This window comes from Thermoascus crustaceus (genome assembly GCF_041956765.1).
Source record: "Thermoascus crustaceus strain CBS 181.67 unplaced genomic scaffold VTN00scaffold_7, whole genome shotgun sequence".
NCBI lineage: Eukaryota > Fungi > Ascomycota > Eurotiomycetes > Eurotiales > Thermoascaceae > Thermoascus > Thermoascus crustaceus.
This window is the reverse complement of record NW_027192533.1, coordinates 194,168-208,470: the sequence shown is the minus strand read 5'-3', so window position 1 is coordinate 208,470 and position 14,303 is coordinate 194,168. Positions and strand designations below refer to the sequence as shown.

Sequence of the window (14,303 nt, the reverse complement as noted above, 5' to 3'; positions counted from 1 at the left end):
ACGGCTCAATCATAAGAACCTTGCATATTGTTATTCCTAGCATGCTATTTCCATTATCCAACAATTCCATAGCCAATGACCCTCATAAGAACTTCGGTTTTTACAACCAGAAATTGAAAATATTTCCAATATCGCCGATATGAAATCCAAAAACAGTACCAGAGAAACACCTACCATGCATCTCGATTACATCACGTCACTTACAGCTTGGACTCTACCCGTTTCGCCTCCGCCTCCCGTACAGCCCGATCGATGATCTCCATGGCCCTGCAGAGCTCATAGTCATGCTGTTTGGGCGTCACGACCTGGATGCTGAGCGGGGAATCCAGGTACACGCGGCGGTCTACGGTGGCTTCGTTCCCTGTAGAATAGAGGGTTTAGTCCGGTTTATTCTGAGGAGAAAATATACACTTACAAAAGAAAGGGCAACTTACATAACTCCCTGTTCCTCCTATCCCAGCTCCCCAGAACCGGAAAAGTCATCTCCCTCCCCAGCTCCAGATCCGACTCTTTAAACTTCCGCACCGGCACCGTACCGGCCGGGTAGTCCAGAAGGACCCAGGTCGACGTATAGCCGACGGCATTGTACCGATCAATCTCAGGCACAGGATGCGGCGCGACAGGACAGATGATCGCATCGATTTTTCTATCATTACTATCATTGCCGGCTGTCCACACCTTCATCATCTCCCGCTCGATAACCATCCTCTCCGACTGCAGCTGACACAGCTGCTCGACCGTGATCGGCTTCCGACGCGCCATCCGACCCTGCAGCCACGGCGTTAGCGGCTCGGATGTTTTCTCAATCAGATCGAGCATGGGGCCGCCGCCGTCGACGTCCATCAGCCGGCCGGCCAGGGCCTGGCATTTTTTCAGCGCGGAGGGAACGGGGAGGTCGATGACCTCGACGGCGTCTGCGACAACCTCCGAGGAACGGAGGATCTGCGACACCTCGTTGAGGAGTTTTCGTATCGGAGGGAGAGGCTCGACCAGGCCGTCGGAGGGGAGGACTCCGATGGTGAATAATTTTCTGCTGCGCCGCGGGAGAGACGATGCCGGTGACGGTGACGGCCATGAACCAGGGATGCAGTCCTCGCCCCAGAGTTCCGCCCGTGGAACGATCTCGCGCATGATGGCGTCGATGTCCGACACGGATCGAGCCAGAGGGCCTGCGACCGCCTGCAGCGCTGCCCTCCCCTTGCCGGATGGCTTCCCTTCGATATGCGACCGTCCATCCTGCTGGCCCCCATACGGCACCCGGCCGATGCTGGGCTTGAAGCCGTAGAGACCGTTACACATGGCCGGCACTCGGATGCTGCCGCCGATATCAGTGCCGAAACCCACCATGGACCCGCGCATCGCGACCAGGACGCCCTCACCGCCGGACGAACCGCCAGCGGTGAGCTGCCGGTTCAGGGGGTTGAGCGTGCGGCCGAAGAGGTGGTTGCAGCTGTCCAGCGTGGCCAGCGTCTGCGGGATGTTGGTTTTGGCGACGATCACGGCACCCAGCGACGTGAGGAGGGCCGCGAGGGGCGCATTTTCGGTCGCGGGGTGGAAGGCCAGGGCGGCGAGGCCGATGGTCGCGTCGACGCCTTTGACGAAGAAGGTGTCCTTGAGGGAGACGGGGAGGCCGTGGAGGGGGCCGATGGGTTTTCCGGTGCGTTTGTAGTGTTCGTCGAGTCGTTTTGCTTGCTCGATGGCGCTGGGGAAGAGGGGTTCGGTGAGGCAGCGTGTGAGTTGGTGAGCGATGGCTGCTCGCTGTGAAGTTGTCAGATTCACCAGATAGGATACTGCGAAGGTACTCGAGAATGACCAAAAAGAGAAATCAATAAGCTCCAAGAATCCTCAGGTGGTAAAAGTAACCAGATCCAAAGAAACCTATATAGAAAAAAAAAAGCGCACCTTACAAAACGCCCTCGCAACCTCCTCCGCGCCCAACCTCCCACTCGCCATCTCCCCCAACAGCCCCTTCACATCCCACCTCTCCGTAATCTCCAGCTCCCTCTGCGTCAGTAGCCCGCACGTCCGTGGGACATCCATCACATTGACTCTCGTGTACTCCTTCGTCTTGATGATCGAGTCCGCGGGCGAGAGCATCCCGGGCGGGATGCAGTGCGCGGGCAGCTTCCATTCTGCGGGGATGCGCGACTCGAGCTGGGCCTGCTTGCGGCGGGCGATGGCGATGTAAGGAGCTTCTTCTCCCGAGGTTGACGAGTCAGAGGACATATTCTTATTCAGGTCGATGATTTTATCTATAGGTGTTTAGGGTAGGTAGTATCTCGTGTCATGTAAGATCCGGGGCGGTTGAGATGGAGGGGTCCTGTAAATAGACAGATGGCAAAGCCCAGTCGCTCTCCCCACAAACCGGAACCCAGCACAGCATGAGCTCCGATTTGTAATGACAGATCTGATAAGCTATTTCAGAGATGTCGGGGCTAGAACGCTTCCTGTGAATGGCTTCGGCCGCCTTCTCCGCACGAAGCACGTCCGAGGACGATTTCCGGGGTGAACGCTCGAGATGCGGGGATGAAGCCCCAGCTGGGGTGGGGGAACCTCGGCTGTCCAACACAGACAGGGGATCAGACTTGCAGGCTTTGTGATCACTGGTCGGCTTGCAGATCAAAGCAGAAGGATCTGCGCCGGAAGAAATTCTATCAGGATCGGCTTGCCGACCTCGCCTACCTCTGGAGACATACACACACAGAAACGCCGTCGCTTGGTATTATTAGCAGCACTTTTTCGTTGCTAAATACGGCTAGGTATATAGTACAGACACAAAGTCCTGGGTAATAGACACTGGTTGACGAAACCTGGGGGACATGCAGTGGCCATTCAGCCGGCTGAAGACATCTCTATAAAAACGACAAAGGAAAATGTTGGATGGAGCCCAACGCCGGTCGAAATATTTTTAAAATCTCGAAACGTCTCTTCCAAAGAGCCGATTCACCATCCATCTGAATCCAACACGCAGCTTGTTCCTCCAGCTGATGCTCATGCTGAGGTACGCCATCTTCCAGATCATCCAGGCGGTGCGTCCCTTGAGACCCTCGGGCAGGTATCTGCGCTGCCCATCCGCGTGGGGGATCTGCATGAGAGCCTTCGCGTTACCGATGAAGGCCATGGCACCCATGTTTCTGAACGACCAAGGCTCGGCCTGGTCGATGTCACGGGCGTTGAAACGCTTGGCCAGCCAGCGGGCCTCCTGCCGGGTGGCCTGGGCAGTGGCTGGCGGCGCGTGCGTCTCGGGCGAGGCGTTGTCGCCGATGGCGAAGACGTCCTGGAGGACAGCCGTGTTGCCATCGTCGCTCTCGAGCTGAACACGGAAGTGGTTGTCCACGAGCAGCGCCCCGGATCTGGGGTGCTTCTTGAGGTGCCACTTGGCCTTCTCGGCCTCCGGAGTAGGCTTGGAGCCGTTCTTCAGGAGAGCGGAAGCGGAGGGGAAGTCTGGCACATCCTTCAGAGAGCACTTGACAAGCTTGTTCATGGCGTTTCCGGTGACCCAGACACACATGCCGATTCCAACTTCACCCTCCTCCTTGGTGGTAATGGTGAGAGGGCCCTTCGGGTCCATCTCGTAGGGACCCTCGGCGCCGGGGGCGCCCCAACGCAGGCTCTGGACGTGGTGTCCGGTCTTGATGTGGACACCGTCCTTGGTCATGTTCTCCATGGCGTACTTGGACAGCGACTCGTCGAACATGCTCAGAACCTTGGGGGCAACGTCGTAAAGCGTGATGCGGGGCAGTCCGGCGAGACTGGGGTACAGCTTGTTCATGTCCTCGTGGATGAAGTCGCGGAGGGAACCAGCAAGCTCCGTACCAGTGGGACCAGCTCCAACAATCGCGAAGTGCAGGAGGTGTGCCCGCTGCTCGGGGGTGGTGGTGGGCAGCACGGCCAGTTCGAAACACTCACGGACACGGCGCTTCACGCGCTTGGAGTCGCCGACATCCTTGAAGAACATCGCATTCTCTCTCACACCGGGCGTCCGGAAGGTCCTGGCAACGCAGCCGACGGCAATGACCAGCTTGTCGTAGGGGACCTCGAAGATCTGGCCCTCTTCCCATTTGCGGAGGTTCTCCTTGCCCGCCGTCGAGTCGGGGCCCTCATCATCTCTCTCGGCATCCTCTGTACGGGGGGTCTCGGTGACACCAGGCTTGATGACGGTCGCCTCGCACTCGACAACCTTGCGCTTGAAGTCCACCTTGCGAGCCACAGCCTGGATGAAGTCGCACTTGCTGTTACGATCCCGGACCGGTTCGACAATGCTGGAGAAATCGAGAGATCCGGCGGCAGTCTCGGTGAGAAGGGGGGTGAAGACAAAGTAGGATCGGGGCGAGACGACGGTGGCAGAGTAAAGGTTCGGGTCCAGATTGCGAGACATGGTGTAACCACCCCAGCCGGAGCCAAGAATCACGACTCTTTCCTTCCCCGACTGCGCAGCGATGGCCGTCGAGCCCTCGGCCTGGGTGGCCAGGGTCCGTCTGCTGCCATTGTTCGCGGCGAGACTCACGGGGGCCGTAACAGCCAGGCGCGCGGGAGTTATCTGCACCGGTCGTAACGAGCGCAGAGGGAGCAGACGGGGAGTTCTCCTCCCTGAGAGCTGAATAGCGCGCAGAGGCAATTGCTTCATGACGCAGCGGGGAGACGGGGTAATAGGACCTAGGGCGAAGAGGATTGACAGCGACCAGAGGAAGGAGGCCGCAGATATTTCAATATAAAAAGCGGATACCGTGTGCCGAGATTATTGCGCCGCTGGCCGCTGGCAGCTTCTATATCTGAGCACACGATGACCTCATCTGTGGCTGGATAGGCCAACCAGGAGAGCGCTGATTGAGAACCGCACGGCATAACCACCGTAGTCCAGCGATTCTCTGGCGGTCCACTTCCGTTTGGCCTGTGCAGCGCAACGACGCTGCTGGGAGGGTCTCGGAAGCATGCGTTGTCGGGGCGAGTCTGTCGCTGTCGTCCCAAGGACGGCCGATCCGACGCGTCCCGATTTGGGAATGCTATCGCGCACGAGCCACATCTCCTTTCCTTCGGTCTAACGTGGACGCTGTTCGGAGTTCCTCAGCAGGCACAACGCTCCGAAGTCTTCGATATCCCTGCGATAAGGCGCGTCTTAGCGGTGCGGCCGCAGCATGATCGTCGGGTCGTGCGTCTTCTGGAATCCGTCCTGTACAGAGACACCCCCGTCCGAGTCAGGGCCTGTCCAGAGGCCTGGCTCCGGTGCTCGCAGCATTTCGAGCCTGGCGGGAAAAAAAAAATTGTCATCGAGTTAGCAATCTTAGCAATCTCTCGGTCTTTTGTCGCAGGGCTCTAGACTCCACCCCGGTCTGACATGTCTGCCACAAGGGGCAAGTCCCGTAGTAATGGACAGCAAGCGATAGGACATCCACAGTCCCCCGAGGGTTCCGGTCCGCCACGAACGCGGCAACAATTCCAATGAAGGTTGAAAAATATCCACATCTGGGTCCTCGAGCCTTGGAATGGGTCCCGTTGACGAGACAACCACAAGCAGTAACCGAGCAAAGACCGCGCGAGACCGAAAGAAACGTCGGCTCAACGGGAGTCGCGCGGACGGAGGCGCCGGCTGCTTAGTCAGCCACCTGCCTGCCCGGGATGCCGGTCACCGGCTGCTGCCGCCGGCCGCTTGCCGGTTGCATCACGTGCCGTCACGTGTGCTCCGTCGTCCTCGCAACTTTTCAGATCGGAGGCTGCAACATTCCTCGACCGCTGTATGGTCTGCACTGCTGTGTCTGATTCAGCACGATGGCCACCCTGCATGTCGATTCAGCGACATGCTCGCTTCCTGGAGGGCTGTCTTGCCCGGAAAAAGCCTCGTCTGACGCGGATGGGAGCTGCCTGGTGGCCGGCCGTCGTACACGATTTGCTGACGCCTCGAGCTGACCATCAATCCAGGATATACTGGCTACGTGAACTACTTGAGAGTGCAGTAGACTGTTTCGGGGCTTTGGCATCACCCTTCCAGGCGTCCTGATACGCTTTCAATGGCAAGTTGGTCTACGCATGCTTCCTGCACTCATGTCTGCCTAGCTGTCCATCTTTAGAGTTATAAACAGAGCAAGCTCCATTGCTCTGTCATCTCTTTTCCATTTTCGATTTCCCCCACTGCAAAATCGACTCTAGAACGCACTGCTGAGCTTCCATCAAGACCACGTTCACAGTTCCCACTCGATCTGAGACAGGCATCGATATGGCTAATTTATACTATCTGAACAGACCCACTCACCCTTTTTGGGATTTCGTTGCGAGTCTCGAAGGTCACCCCTTCTTTGCCCAATATGTCAACCCCCCGCCCTACACCCCTGAAGATAACGCGGGCAGCGGAGCACAAGCGCACGATCAGCCCAGAAACCGAGAGACGTCCGGCCAAGGAGAACCGTTTCCAGCGGGCACTTCTCCACAAGATCAATCTATTCCAGGCACCCGCGGACTTGGCTCGCACGCCGAGGAGATCTCGGACCCGCGAGGTCGGGACCGACGCTACCACGGTCTCCCGGGCCGATCCGATGGACGCAACGGCTTTGATAGACACGGGCGTCCATTCGGGTGGTGTCCAGCCGGTTTTGGCCGTGGATGGGGCGGTCACCGTGGTGGCCACAGACCCTGGGGCCATTATCGTGGTCGCTTCCGTCAGCCACCACATGGCTCTGCCGTCGATTTCGACTTCTCTGCTTTCCTGCAGAGAATGGCCTCCCAGCTAGGGGTTAGCCTGGATCAGATGTACAATAGTCGGCAGTCTCGGAATGAGAACGTCGATTTTGTGCCACCTGTCGACATATTCGATGCCCCTAACGAGTTCCTGGTCCATGTCTCCATCCCAGGTGCACGGAAACCCGACATCAGTGTCGAATATGATGCGGAAAACTCGGCCCTTCACGTAGCTGGTGTGGTGTACAGACCTGGAGTTGATGAGCAGCTGAATGGCACCCTCGTGGTCGAGGAGCGGGCCCGCGAGGTTGGCGTATTCGAGCGTGAAGTGAAGCTTGGAACCCGAGCGGAACCCGCAAATGTGGACGTCGACAGAGTCTCCGCTAAGCTTCTTGAGGGAGTCTTGGTTGTCACTCTCCCCAAGATCATTGCCGATCCTGAAAGGCTTAGGAGGAGAGTTTCCGTCGGGGATCTTTCTACGAATGCTGACGAGCAGGAAGCTGACCGGTCTGAAGCGATATATGTTGATAGTGACACGGAGACGGAGAAGGACGGTCAGCTGACCCCCAGTCGGGACTCAAAGAGTTCAGCGACGTCGAAGATGAAGGCAGGGAATACGTCAGAGTGAACGTACGGTAGGCTGGCCAGTTGGGCAACTCCTTTCAGCTTAGGTTGCAGGATAGATACGAAAAGCTTGGGACAGATGCAACATTCAATTGCACTACGCGTGGATTACTCCGTACCGCGGAAGAATCTGATGACTAATGAAAGTCAACACACGTATGGATCGGGTCCTCAAGGAGGATATTGCAGGAGGTGCAGGAGGTGCAGTCGGTTATTTTAACCTTTACAAAGAGCAATACATGAATTCTGACTATGATTTTCCATGATGTTAAACCACCCATAATGATGCGCAGACTAGGATTCTCAAACGATCAAGAAACCGCATCCCATCCTATCAGTTAAATGGTACTATGGCCGAGTGGTCGATGGACCCGAAATCCACACTCCCTTTCGGGCCGCGTCGAACCATGGTGCCGTATTTCTGCTCCACCATGGAACGCTCGGAGAGGGAGACTTGTGGATGGCACATATATCAACACGGGGACTTTGGAAACAAACCCTTTTATAAGCACTTTCACCTCTTTAATCATGAAAGATCTCTTTTACTGAGGTTTCTGCGGAAGGCTGATTCTTTGGACCTTTTTACTATATGTTTTCCTCCTTCAATTGTCGGTCACTAGATCATACATACCCTAGGCCCTGCTTTTGTGGCCTGAAAGGAGCTGTGCGGTTTCAGAAGTGTCCAAAATTACTTGTAAAAATGAGTTCCTTTCCACTGAACAACAGAGAATGTATTACCTGTTTTCCGTTGATGATGCTTGTACAGTACCATGTCCTTTTTCCTCGTTTGTCGTTTTCAACAAACAGTATATGTCCTCTTTCATACAATCTACGAAAAACTTTGATGCTTCATCCTGCAGCATCGTCATTTTGGGTCAAATATTGACTTCCCCTTTGTGTTTCTCATATCGTTGTCAACCTAGTTTCAACAGAGCTGACTCAACCCCCATTCCCCAATTCATGATCTGAAACACAACGTCTCCGCATGAGATGGGTACAGAGAGTGGTGTCCAGACCCTGTTTGTTTGTTTGATTGTTATCTGACTCTATCCAATTAGTACATTTTCTGGAATAATCCTACCACAGAGAGCCACGTTCTCCTACGACAAAGAAATGGACCTTTGTTTTACACCGATGTCGAATGGATGCACGCGTGTACATACACGCGGGAAGTGGCACCAAGCATGCCAAGTGTGCGATGTGTGTTTGTAGCCGTTTTATAAAGCCCCTGGTTATTGAGCAGCAGGGACTGACTTAAATTTGGACTGTGGCCACTTGACTTGCTTTTTTACAGGGAAGATCATCTACTCTGGGTTGTGTGCTCTTGACATTTTCTTTTTTTTTCTGTTGGAATCTTCTCCGGTATGTACACTGTGCTGGATGACGGAGAAACTATACGTACACTGCTAATGATGATGATGGTTCTTTCCTATAGTTGCTATTACTTTGCAAGACTGCTTTTGCTCATATCACCATGGCTGATATGACCGCGAGAGCAGACGGTCGCTCAGAGGAACAACAAAAGGAGGGCGAGAATGTGATCATCAAGAACTTTCTCTGCGAGAGAGTCCCCGTATTTCGGGAGCTGGTGGAACTGCAGAGGAAAGTAAGATGTATATCGATTCCATAATCTCATTACTATTCACATCATCATCTTTTTTTTTATCCTGGCTAGTTACGTACTCACCAATATTGATATTGGATACGATAGGGCTGGGAGAATCCCAAAGCAGACGAACACTTCGCGCAGCAGAGACAGCGCTCCGACAACGCGAACACCAGACAGCAGCGATTCTTCTTCGAGATGATGAGGGAGATCGGCGACGAGCTTCAGGCGGCCGCGAATATCATCCCTACAACAACAACAACAAGTCCACAAGACAACAACAACAACAACATCCCTTTCCGCGTCCTCGATCTCTGCATGGCCCCCGGAGGATACACGGCGACCGTACTCAAGTACTCCCCATCCGCGCACGTCTGCGGGATCAGCCTGCCCACCCGGGACGGCGGACACCGGATGCTGTTCAAGTATAACAGAGACGACCCCAACGTGCAGGTCGAGTTCCGCGACGTTACGATGCTCGCGAAGGAGTTCGCCGCTCCCGGGTGCCCCCCTATCCCGGAGGATCACCCGGACCGGGCCGCCTTCTCCAACGACCGCCCCTTCTTCGACGACGACGACGACGACGACAGAAATAATACATCATCATCATTCGACCTCATCTTCTGCGACGGCCAGGTCCTCCGCACCCACGAACGCGCCTCCCGCTCATCCCGCGAAGTGACCCGGCTCGCCTGCGCCCAGCTGATCCTGGCCCTTCAGCGGATCAGACCCGGCGGGACTGGGACGGTCGTCATGCTCTTGCACCGACTCGCGTCGCGGAACAGCTTGCGGCTGCTGCGTTCGTTCAGTCTCTTCGCGGAGGACGTGCGGCTCTTCAAGTCCGCCAGGAAGCATACGGACAGGGGTTCTTTCTATCTCGTCGCGAAGGGGGTCGATCCTCGGCGTGAGGAGGCGCGGAGGGCGGTGGAGAGGTGGAAGTGGGAGTGGTGGATGGCGACGGTGGAGGGGTGTGCTGCGGTGGATGAATCGATCAAGGTTGCCCCGGAGAGTCTGCGGGAGGAGGAGTCGCTGGAAACGGTGCTGGAGGAGTTTGGGGAGGCGTTTATCAGGCTGGGGGAGCCAGTGTGGAGGATTCAGAAGGAGGCGTTGAGGAGGGCGAGTTATATGGAGGAGTAGAGAGGTAGACACTCAGATATTCATCATGTCCAGGATCGGTTTGGAAAATACTAGCACTTGCCCAAGGGGGACTTTTCTTCATCTCAGAGATTGCCTTAGAGTGTCTCCTGAGACATGCCCGGGTCAACCTCACGTTCTCAGACATCCAACGTACTGTACATAGGGGTATCAAAAGCTCCATAAGAGCACTGGCTCCAATGGATTAATGTTCTCTATCGACGTCGACACTGCCTCTAACCCTGAAGGGCGCTTTTGCCATCCCATTCATCCTCTCCCTTACGCTCCTGGCTGTCCCACGAGTCGACACTGGTAGCAAGCTTCCAGCAAACTCAGTCTCCACACTTCTTCTACTGGGTCTTGACATACTCAAGATTTTCTCGATCTCCAATGACCCTGATGGAATATCGTCAGGATCCTGTCCTCGTTTCTTCCTCCCCATATTCCACCTCCGGATTCGCTTCCTAGCTATCAGGAAAGCATCCCCAATCTCATCTATCGACAGAGCAAGAAGGATAAGCGGGATCGAAATGGCGAACCCAATCCCAAACATATACTTTGCGACGTAGGACAGGTGCAGGCTCTCCGAACCATTCTCGTCTTTCGGGAACTCCGCGATATTGATCGTAAACACCGACGCGATGAACGACAGCGGAAGGAAAATAATCGTCACGATCGTAAACACCATGATCGTCTTGCCTTGGCGGGTGGTTCCGGCCGCCTGGTCCCGAGCGAACCGTGCCTCGAAGGCGTTGGCGTGTTTCTGTTTGAGATCGAGCAGGTCCGTGATGGAGTAGTAGATCCGTTCCGCCTGCTTGTCCATGCGATCGATGTCCTTAAGGTGCACGTCGATGGTCCGTTGCTGTTCCTTGAAGCGCTTCTTCGCCTCCTGCTGGGAGCGGTACTCGCCGTTGTAGATCTCACAGATGGCTTCCTGGAGGTCGCCCAGGACCTGCTTTTGGTGCTCGAGGATTGTGCGGAGCATGTTTAGTTCGTCGCGGATGTCTTTTGCTTCTGCGAGAAGGTCGGTCTCCTGACCGATGTCGAGCAGCTTGTCGACAAAGAGAGGTTGCTGGCTTTGCTCTTCCCGGTTCTCATCATCCGAGTCGTCATCCTCGTGCTCCTGGTTTCTCGACGCGGATTCCAAGGTTTGGATGAAGCGATTCGGTCTGCGATGTTGCTTCAGCCATTCGGAAGCTTGGGCCGACGCAACGTTGAACTCATTGAACAGCATAGTCTCACGATCCGTCGCAATGCCTATAGAAGATTCAAACATATCCAAAAACTGATACTCTTCATCACCCATCCTGTGGCGATCAAAGATACCTGAACATCGACTGGTGATAACAATGGCAAGGTCATACACAGATCGGACAGGGTCTCTAGTCTTCGAGTTGATATCCTCAATAATCCCATCCAATACATTCAGTGGATCATTCTTAGGCTGCTCCCACCGCTGCGGGAAACTCGTGACGATCAGATTTTTACCTAATATCCACATCCACAGCTGATCCACCATGAAGATCTTCGCTTCTTTCCAAGATTTTCTACGGTCAGGCCCTTTAGTCTGGTAGCGATAAACAACTTGATCTTGATCGCGTGTTTGGGTGTCGATGTTGGGAAAGAAGAATTGGTCCAGCGTGCGGCGCACGTGTAACGATGCGGTCGAAGAAGACATGAGGTGTGCCCTGATAAGCATCTCGTCATGTGTAGGAGCTTTCGAAAGAGCTGGGCGGAAGTTCAACGTCTCCGCTCGCTGGATTGCTTCTTGCATCTTCAACCGTCGCTCGGCGGTTTCAAAATGCAGGTATGGCATGAACATCCAAATATTACTCCGGGCAGCATTGGGAGTATCCTTGCATGAGGGTGATCCAAGTAGACGCCGGTACTTATCGCTATTGTAAGAGACAGTGTTCGCTTTACCCTTCTGCTCGGGCTTTGGAGAGTCGTTGCCGGTTTTGCTGCGCTTCGTAGTGGCCTTGGCCTTCTTTCCCCCGTCATCTTGTGACGAGCTGTCCGCCCATTCGAGTTTGCCTCCAGGCAGCTTCTGCCTCTTTCCCGGAGCTTCAACGGGCATAACTTCTGGATTTACATTTAGAAGAATACTGGGGATAAAAACATCCCCGTGTTTCTCCAATTCCCGCTGTTCTTTGACCGGAAGCGCTCGTGGGGTGCTCTGGCAGAGTGGTCTCATGAATTGAGAATGCGTCCGCTGTCCGCGATGCAGGTTATTAAAGGACCTCTCCAGACCCTTGAAGCCTTCAACGTCACTTGCGCCTTCCTCGATAAATGACTTCGTGAGAAGTGCCTCCACCCATGCCATGTTGTTGGCGGGCAGATGGATCCATCTGAAGCTGGTCACCTCGCTGTCATCCGGAAGCGTTTTAACAGCTTGTTTGTGCGGACTTTTTGGGTCTTTAGCATAGAGCAGGTCGAACACGGTTGTCTTCGTGACTTTGTTCTCGTTGTGGTAGTTCCCGAAGTCAACGATGGTCGCCTGGAAACCTTTGCAGGCACCCTTTGCATCTTCCGAGAGAGATTCAACGTGGTTGAACGGGGCCAGAAGCTGGATTATATCTTTTCGTCTGAATTGGGCTGCTCGCAAGAAGGGTGTGCTTCCAAAGGTATCCCGTATTCTTCTCTTTATATCTTTTCGTTCCAGGAGACACTCAACAATCTCTCGATGGCCAGCCTGCGCGGCAAGGTGAAGTGGCGTGATCCCGTTAAGCAATTGACTGTTTATGTCGGCACCAGCCTGCAACAGTATGCGAACAATCTTTTCGCAGCCCTTGTCGCATGCATTGTGGAGTGGAGTCCAGCCCCCGTCACTTCTCGCATTGACGTCTGCATGGTATTTGAGCAACAACTCCACAATGTCATCTCTGTCGTGAGCAGTAGCGATATGAAGGGATGTCTTGTTTCTCGATTCGATAGCGTTGACATCTGCACCAGAGCCATGGGGCCTGGAAAGAAGCAATTCGGCCAGATGTCTTTTCCCAGTCGCACAGGCCCAGTGTAGAGGCGTGCGACCTAGTTCATCTTGCGCGTCTTTGCCATCAATCTGGCAATCCGTCCTCAGCAGCAACTCTATGACATCATCGCCCCAGTCGCATTGCCTATCAGCGGCTAAATTATGCAAGACGTTCCTGTTCTTCACATCCTTCGCGTTGACGTCCGCACCCCGGGAGATGAGAAGCTGAAGAACGTGCCAATGGTTCTTCCACGCAGCCGTCATGAGCGCAGTTCTACCCTTCTTGTCTCTTGTCTCCGGCGACGCTCCGTTGTCAAGCAGGAGCTGCACCACCCTAACATGGTTGCGCTCAACGGCCCGGAGAAGAGGAGAAAGACGGTTGCTCTCAACGTCCGTCTTCGCGCCTTGACTCAGCAGGTATTGCATGGCCCTGATACTCCCCTTGTCACAGCTTCTCATGAGTCCGATCCGAAGGAAATTGTCGCTGAACTGGCCATTTTCGCGAGCCGCTTCGAGGATGTGCTTCAGTGCTTCCGTATCGTCGTTCCCAGCCGCTCGCAGCAGCTTGGGCTCCAAGCGATCATTGCTATCGCTTGCGACACTTGACCTCGATCGTGACATGGTGCAGAATATACATTCCCCTCCGAGCTTGCGGCTCACTTCATCATGTTGTAGGGATTTACGAGCCGGAGGTTCGACGGTTCGGACGTGGTTGGATCAAATTCGATTCGAAAGCGCTGGCCTTTCGCTCATCGGATTTGATCGGCGCGCGTAACCCGACAGTCGAAGAAAAGAGTCAACTGGCGCTCGACCCGGATCTGTAGCTTTCAAAGCATTATGACTGTTGTCGTCAGAAACGATATCGAGCTGAACAGTCGCCCTGAAAGAATGTTGAAAAAAGACCAAATCGGATCAGTCATGAGATACGTAGGAAATCCGCAAGTATCACTGCCATCACCACTGATTGCGCAGTTATCCCGAGCTAATGCACGATTAGCCCGGCCCCCTTAAGTGCTGAACATCTCCCGCAGCGAATACGAGCCGTCCATGATTTTCTCAGCTTGCTCGCTTGCAAGCCGTGCATGGTTTGGGCCATAAAGCTGCAACCACATTATTTTAGATCTGCAAACATGTTAAACCGACGGTGGGCTCTTGCTGCTGGCCTGACTGTTTCTGTAGGAGACAAGACTCGCAGTACAATGTCGTGGTTGTTATCTCCATGGCTTGGCCTGGAGAGATCCATGGGCAGGGTGCGAGCTTAGCGGCGGCCCGGGGCTTAACCTACCCCGCTAAACTAGC

At 54.7% G+C, this 14,303-nt stretch overlaps 5 protein-coding genes across 5 annotated transcripts; 2 read left to right on the top strand and 3 right to left on the bottom strand.

Annotated features, from left to right (window-relative positions):
- Window positions 1-200: 200 nt before the first annotated feature.
- On the bottom strand, window positions 201-2,226 carry VTN00DRAFT_9120 (uncharacterized protein; the record flags this gene model as incomplete). The annotated part of the gene is made up of 3 exons (XM_069436046.1): window positions 201-361; window positions 435-1,758; window positions 1,903-2,226. The coding sequence occupies 3 exons, from the start codon at window positions 2,224-2,226 to the stop codon at window positions 201-203; spliced, it is 1,809 nt and encodes a 602-aa protein (XP_069284705.1).
- A 682-nt stretch (window positions 2,227-2,908) lies between these two features.
- Window positions 2,909-4,627, bottom strand: VTN00DRAFT_9119 (uncharacterized protein; the record flags this gene model as incomplete). The annotated part of the gene is made up of 1 exon (XM_069436044.1): window positions 2,909-4,627. The coding sequence occupies one exon, from the start codon at window positions 4,625-4,627 to the stop codon at window positions 2,909-2,911; it is 1,719 nt and encodes a 572-aa protein (XP_069284704.1).
- Window positions 4,628-6,211: 1,584 nt separating this feature from the next.
- On the top strand, window positions 6,212-7,297 carry VTN00DRAFT_9118 (uncharacterized protein; the record flags this gene model as incomplete). The annotated part of the gene is made up of 1 exon (XM_069436043.1): window positions 6,212-7,297. One exon carries the CDS (start codon window positions 6,212-6,214, stop codon window positions 7,295-7,297), a length of 1,086 nt encoding a protein of 361 aa, XP_069284703.1.
- Window positions 7,298-8,767: 1,470 nt separating this feature from the next.
- VTN00DRAFT_9117 (uncharacterized protein) lies at window positions 8,768-10,036 on the top strand (the record flags this gene model as incomplete). Its single annotated transcript, XM_069436042.1, has 2 exons — window positions 8,768-8,899; window positions 9,005-10,036. 2 exons carry the CDS (start codon window positions 8,768-8,770, stop codon window positions 10,034-10,036), a joined length of 1,164 nt encoding a protein of 387 aa, XP_069284702.1.
- Window positions 10,037-10,238: 202 nt separating this feature from the next.
- Window positions 10,239-13,625, bottom strand: VTN00DRAFT_9116 (uncharacterized protein; the record flags this gene model as incomplete). The annotated part of the gene is made up of 1 exon (XM_069436041.1): window positions 10,239-13,625. One exon carries the CDS (start codon window positions 13,623-13,625, stop codon window positions 10,239-10,241), a length of 3,387 nt encoding a protein of 1,128 aa, XP_069284701.1.
- Window positions 13,626-14,303: the final 678 nt, after the last annotated feature.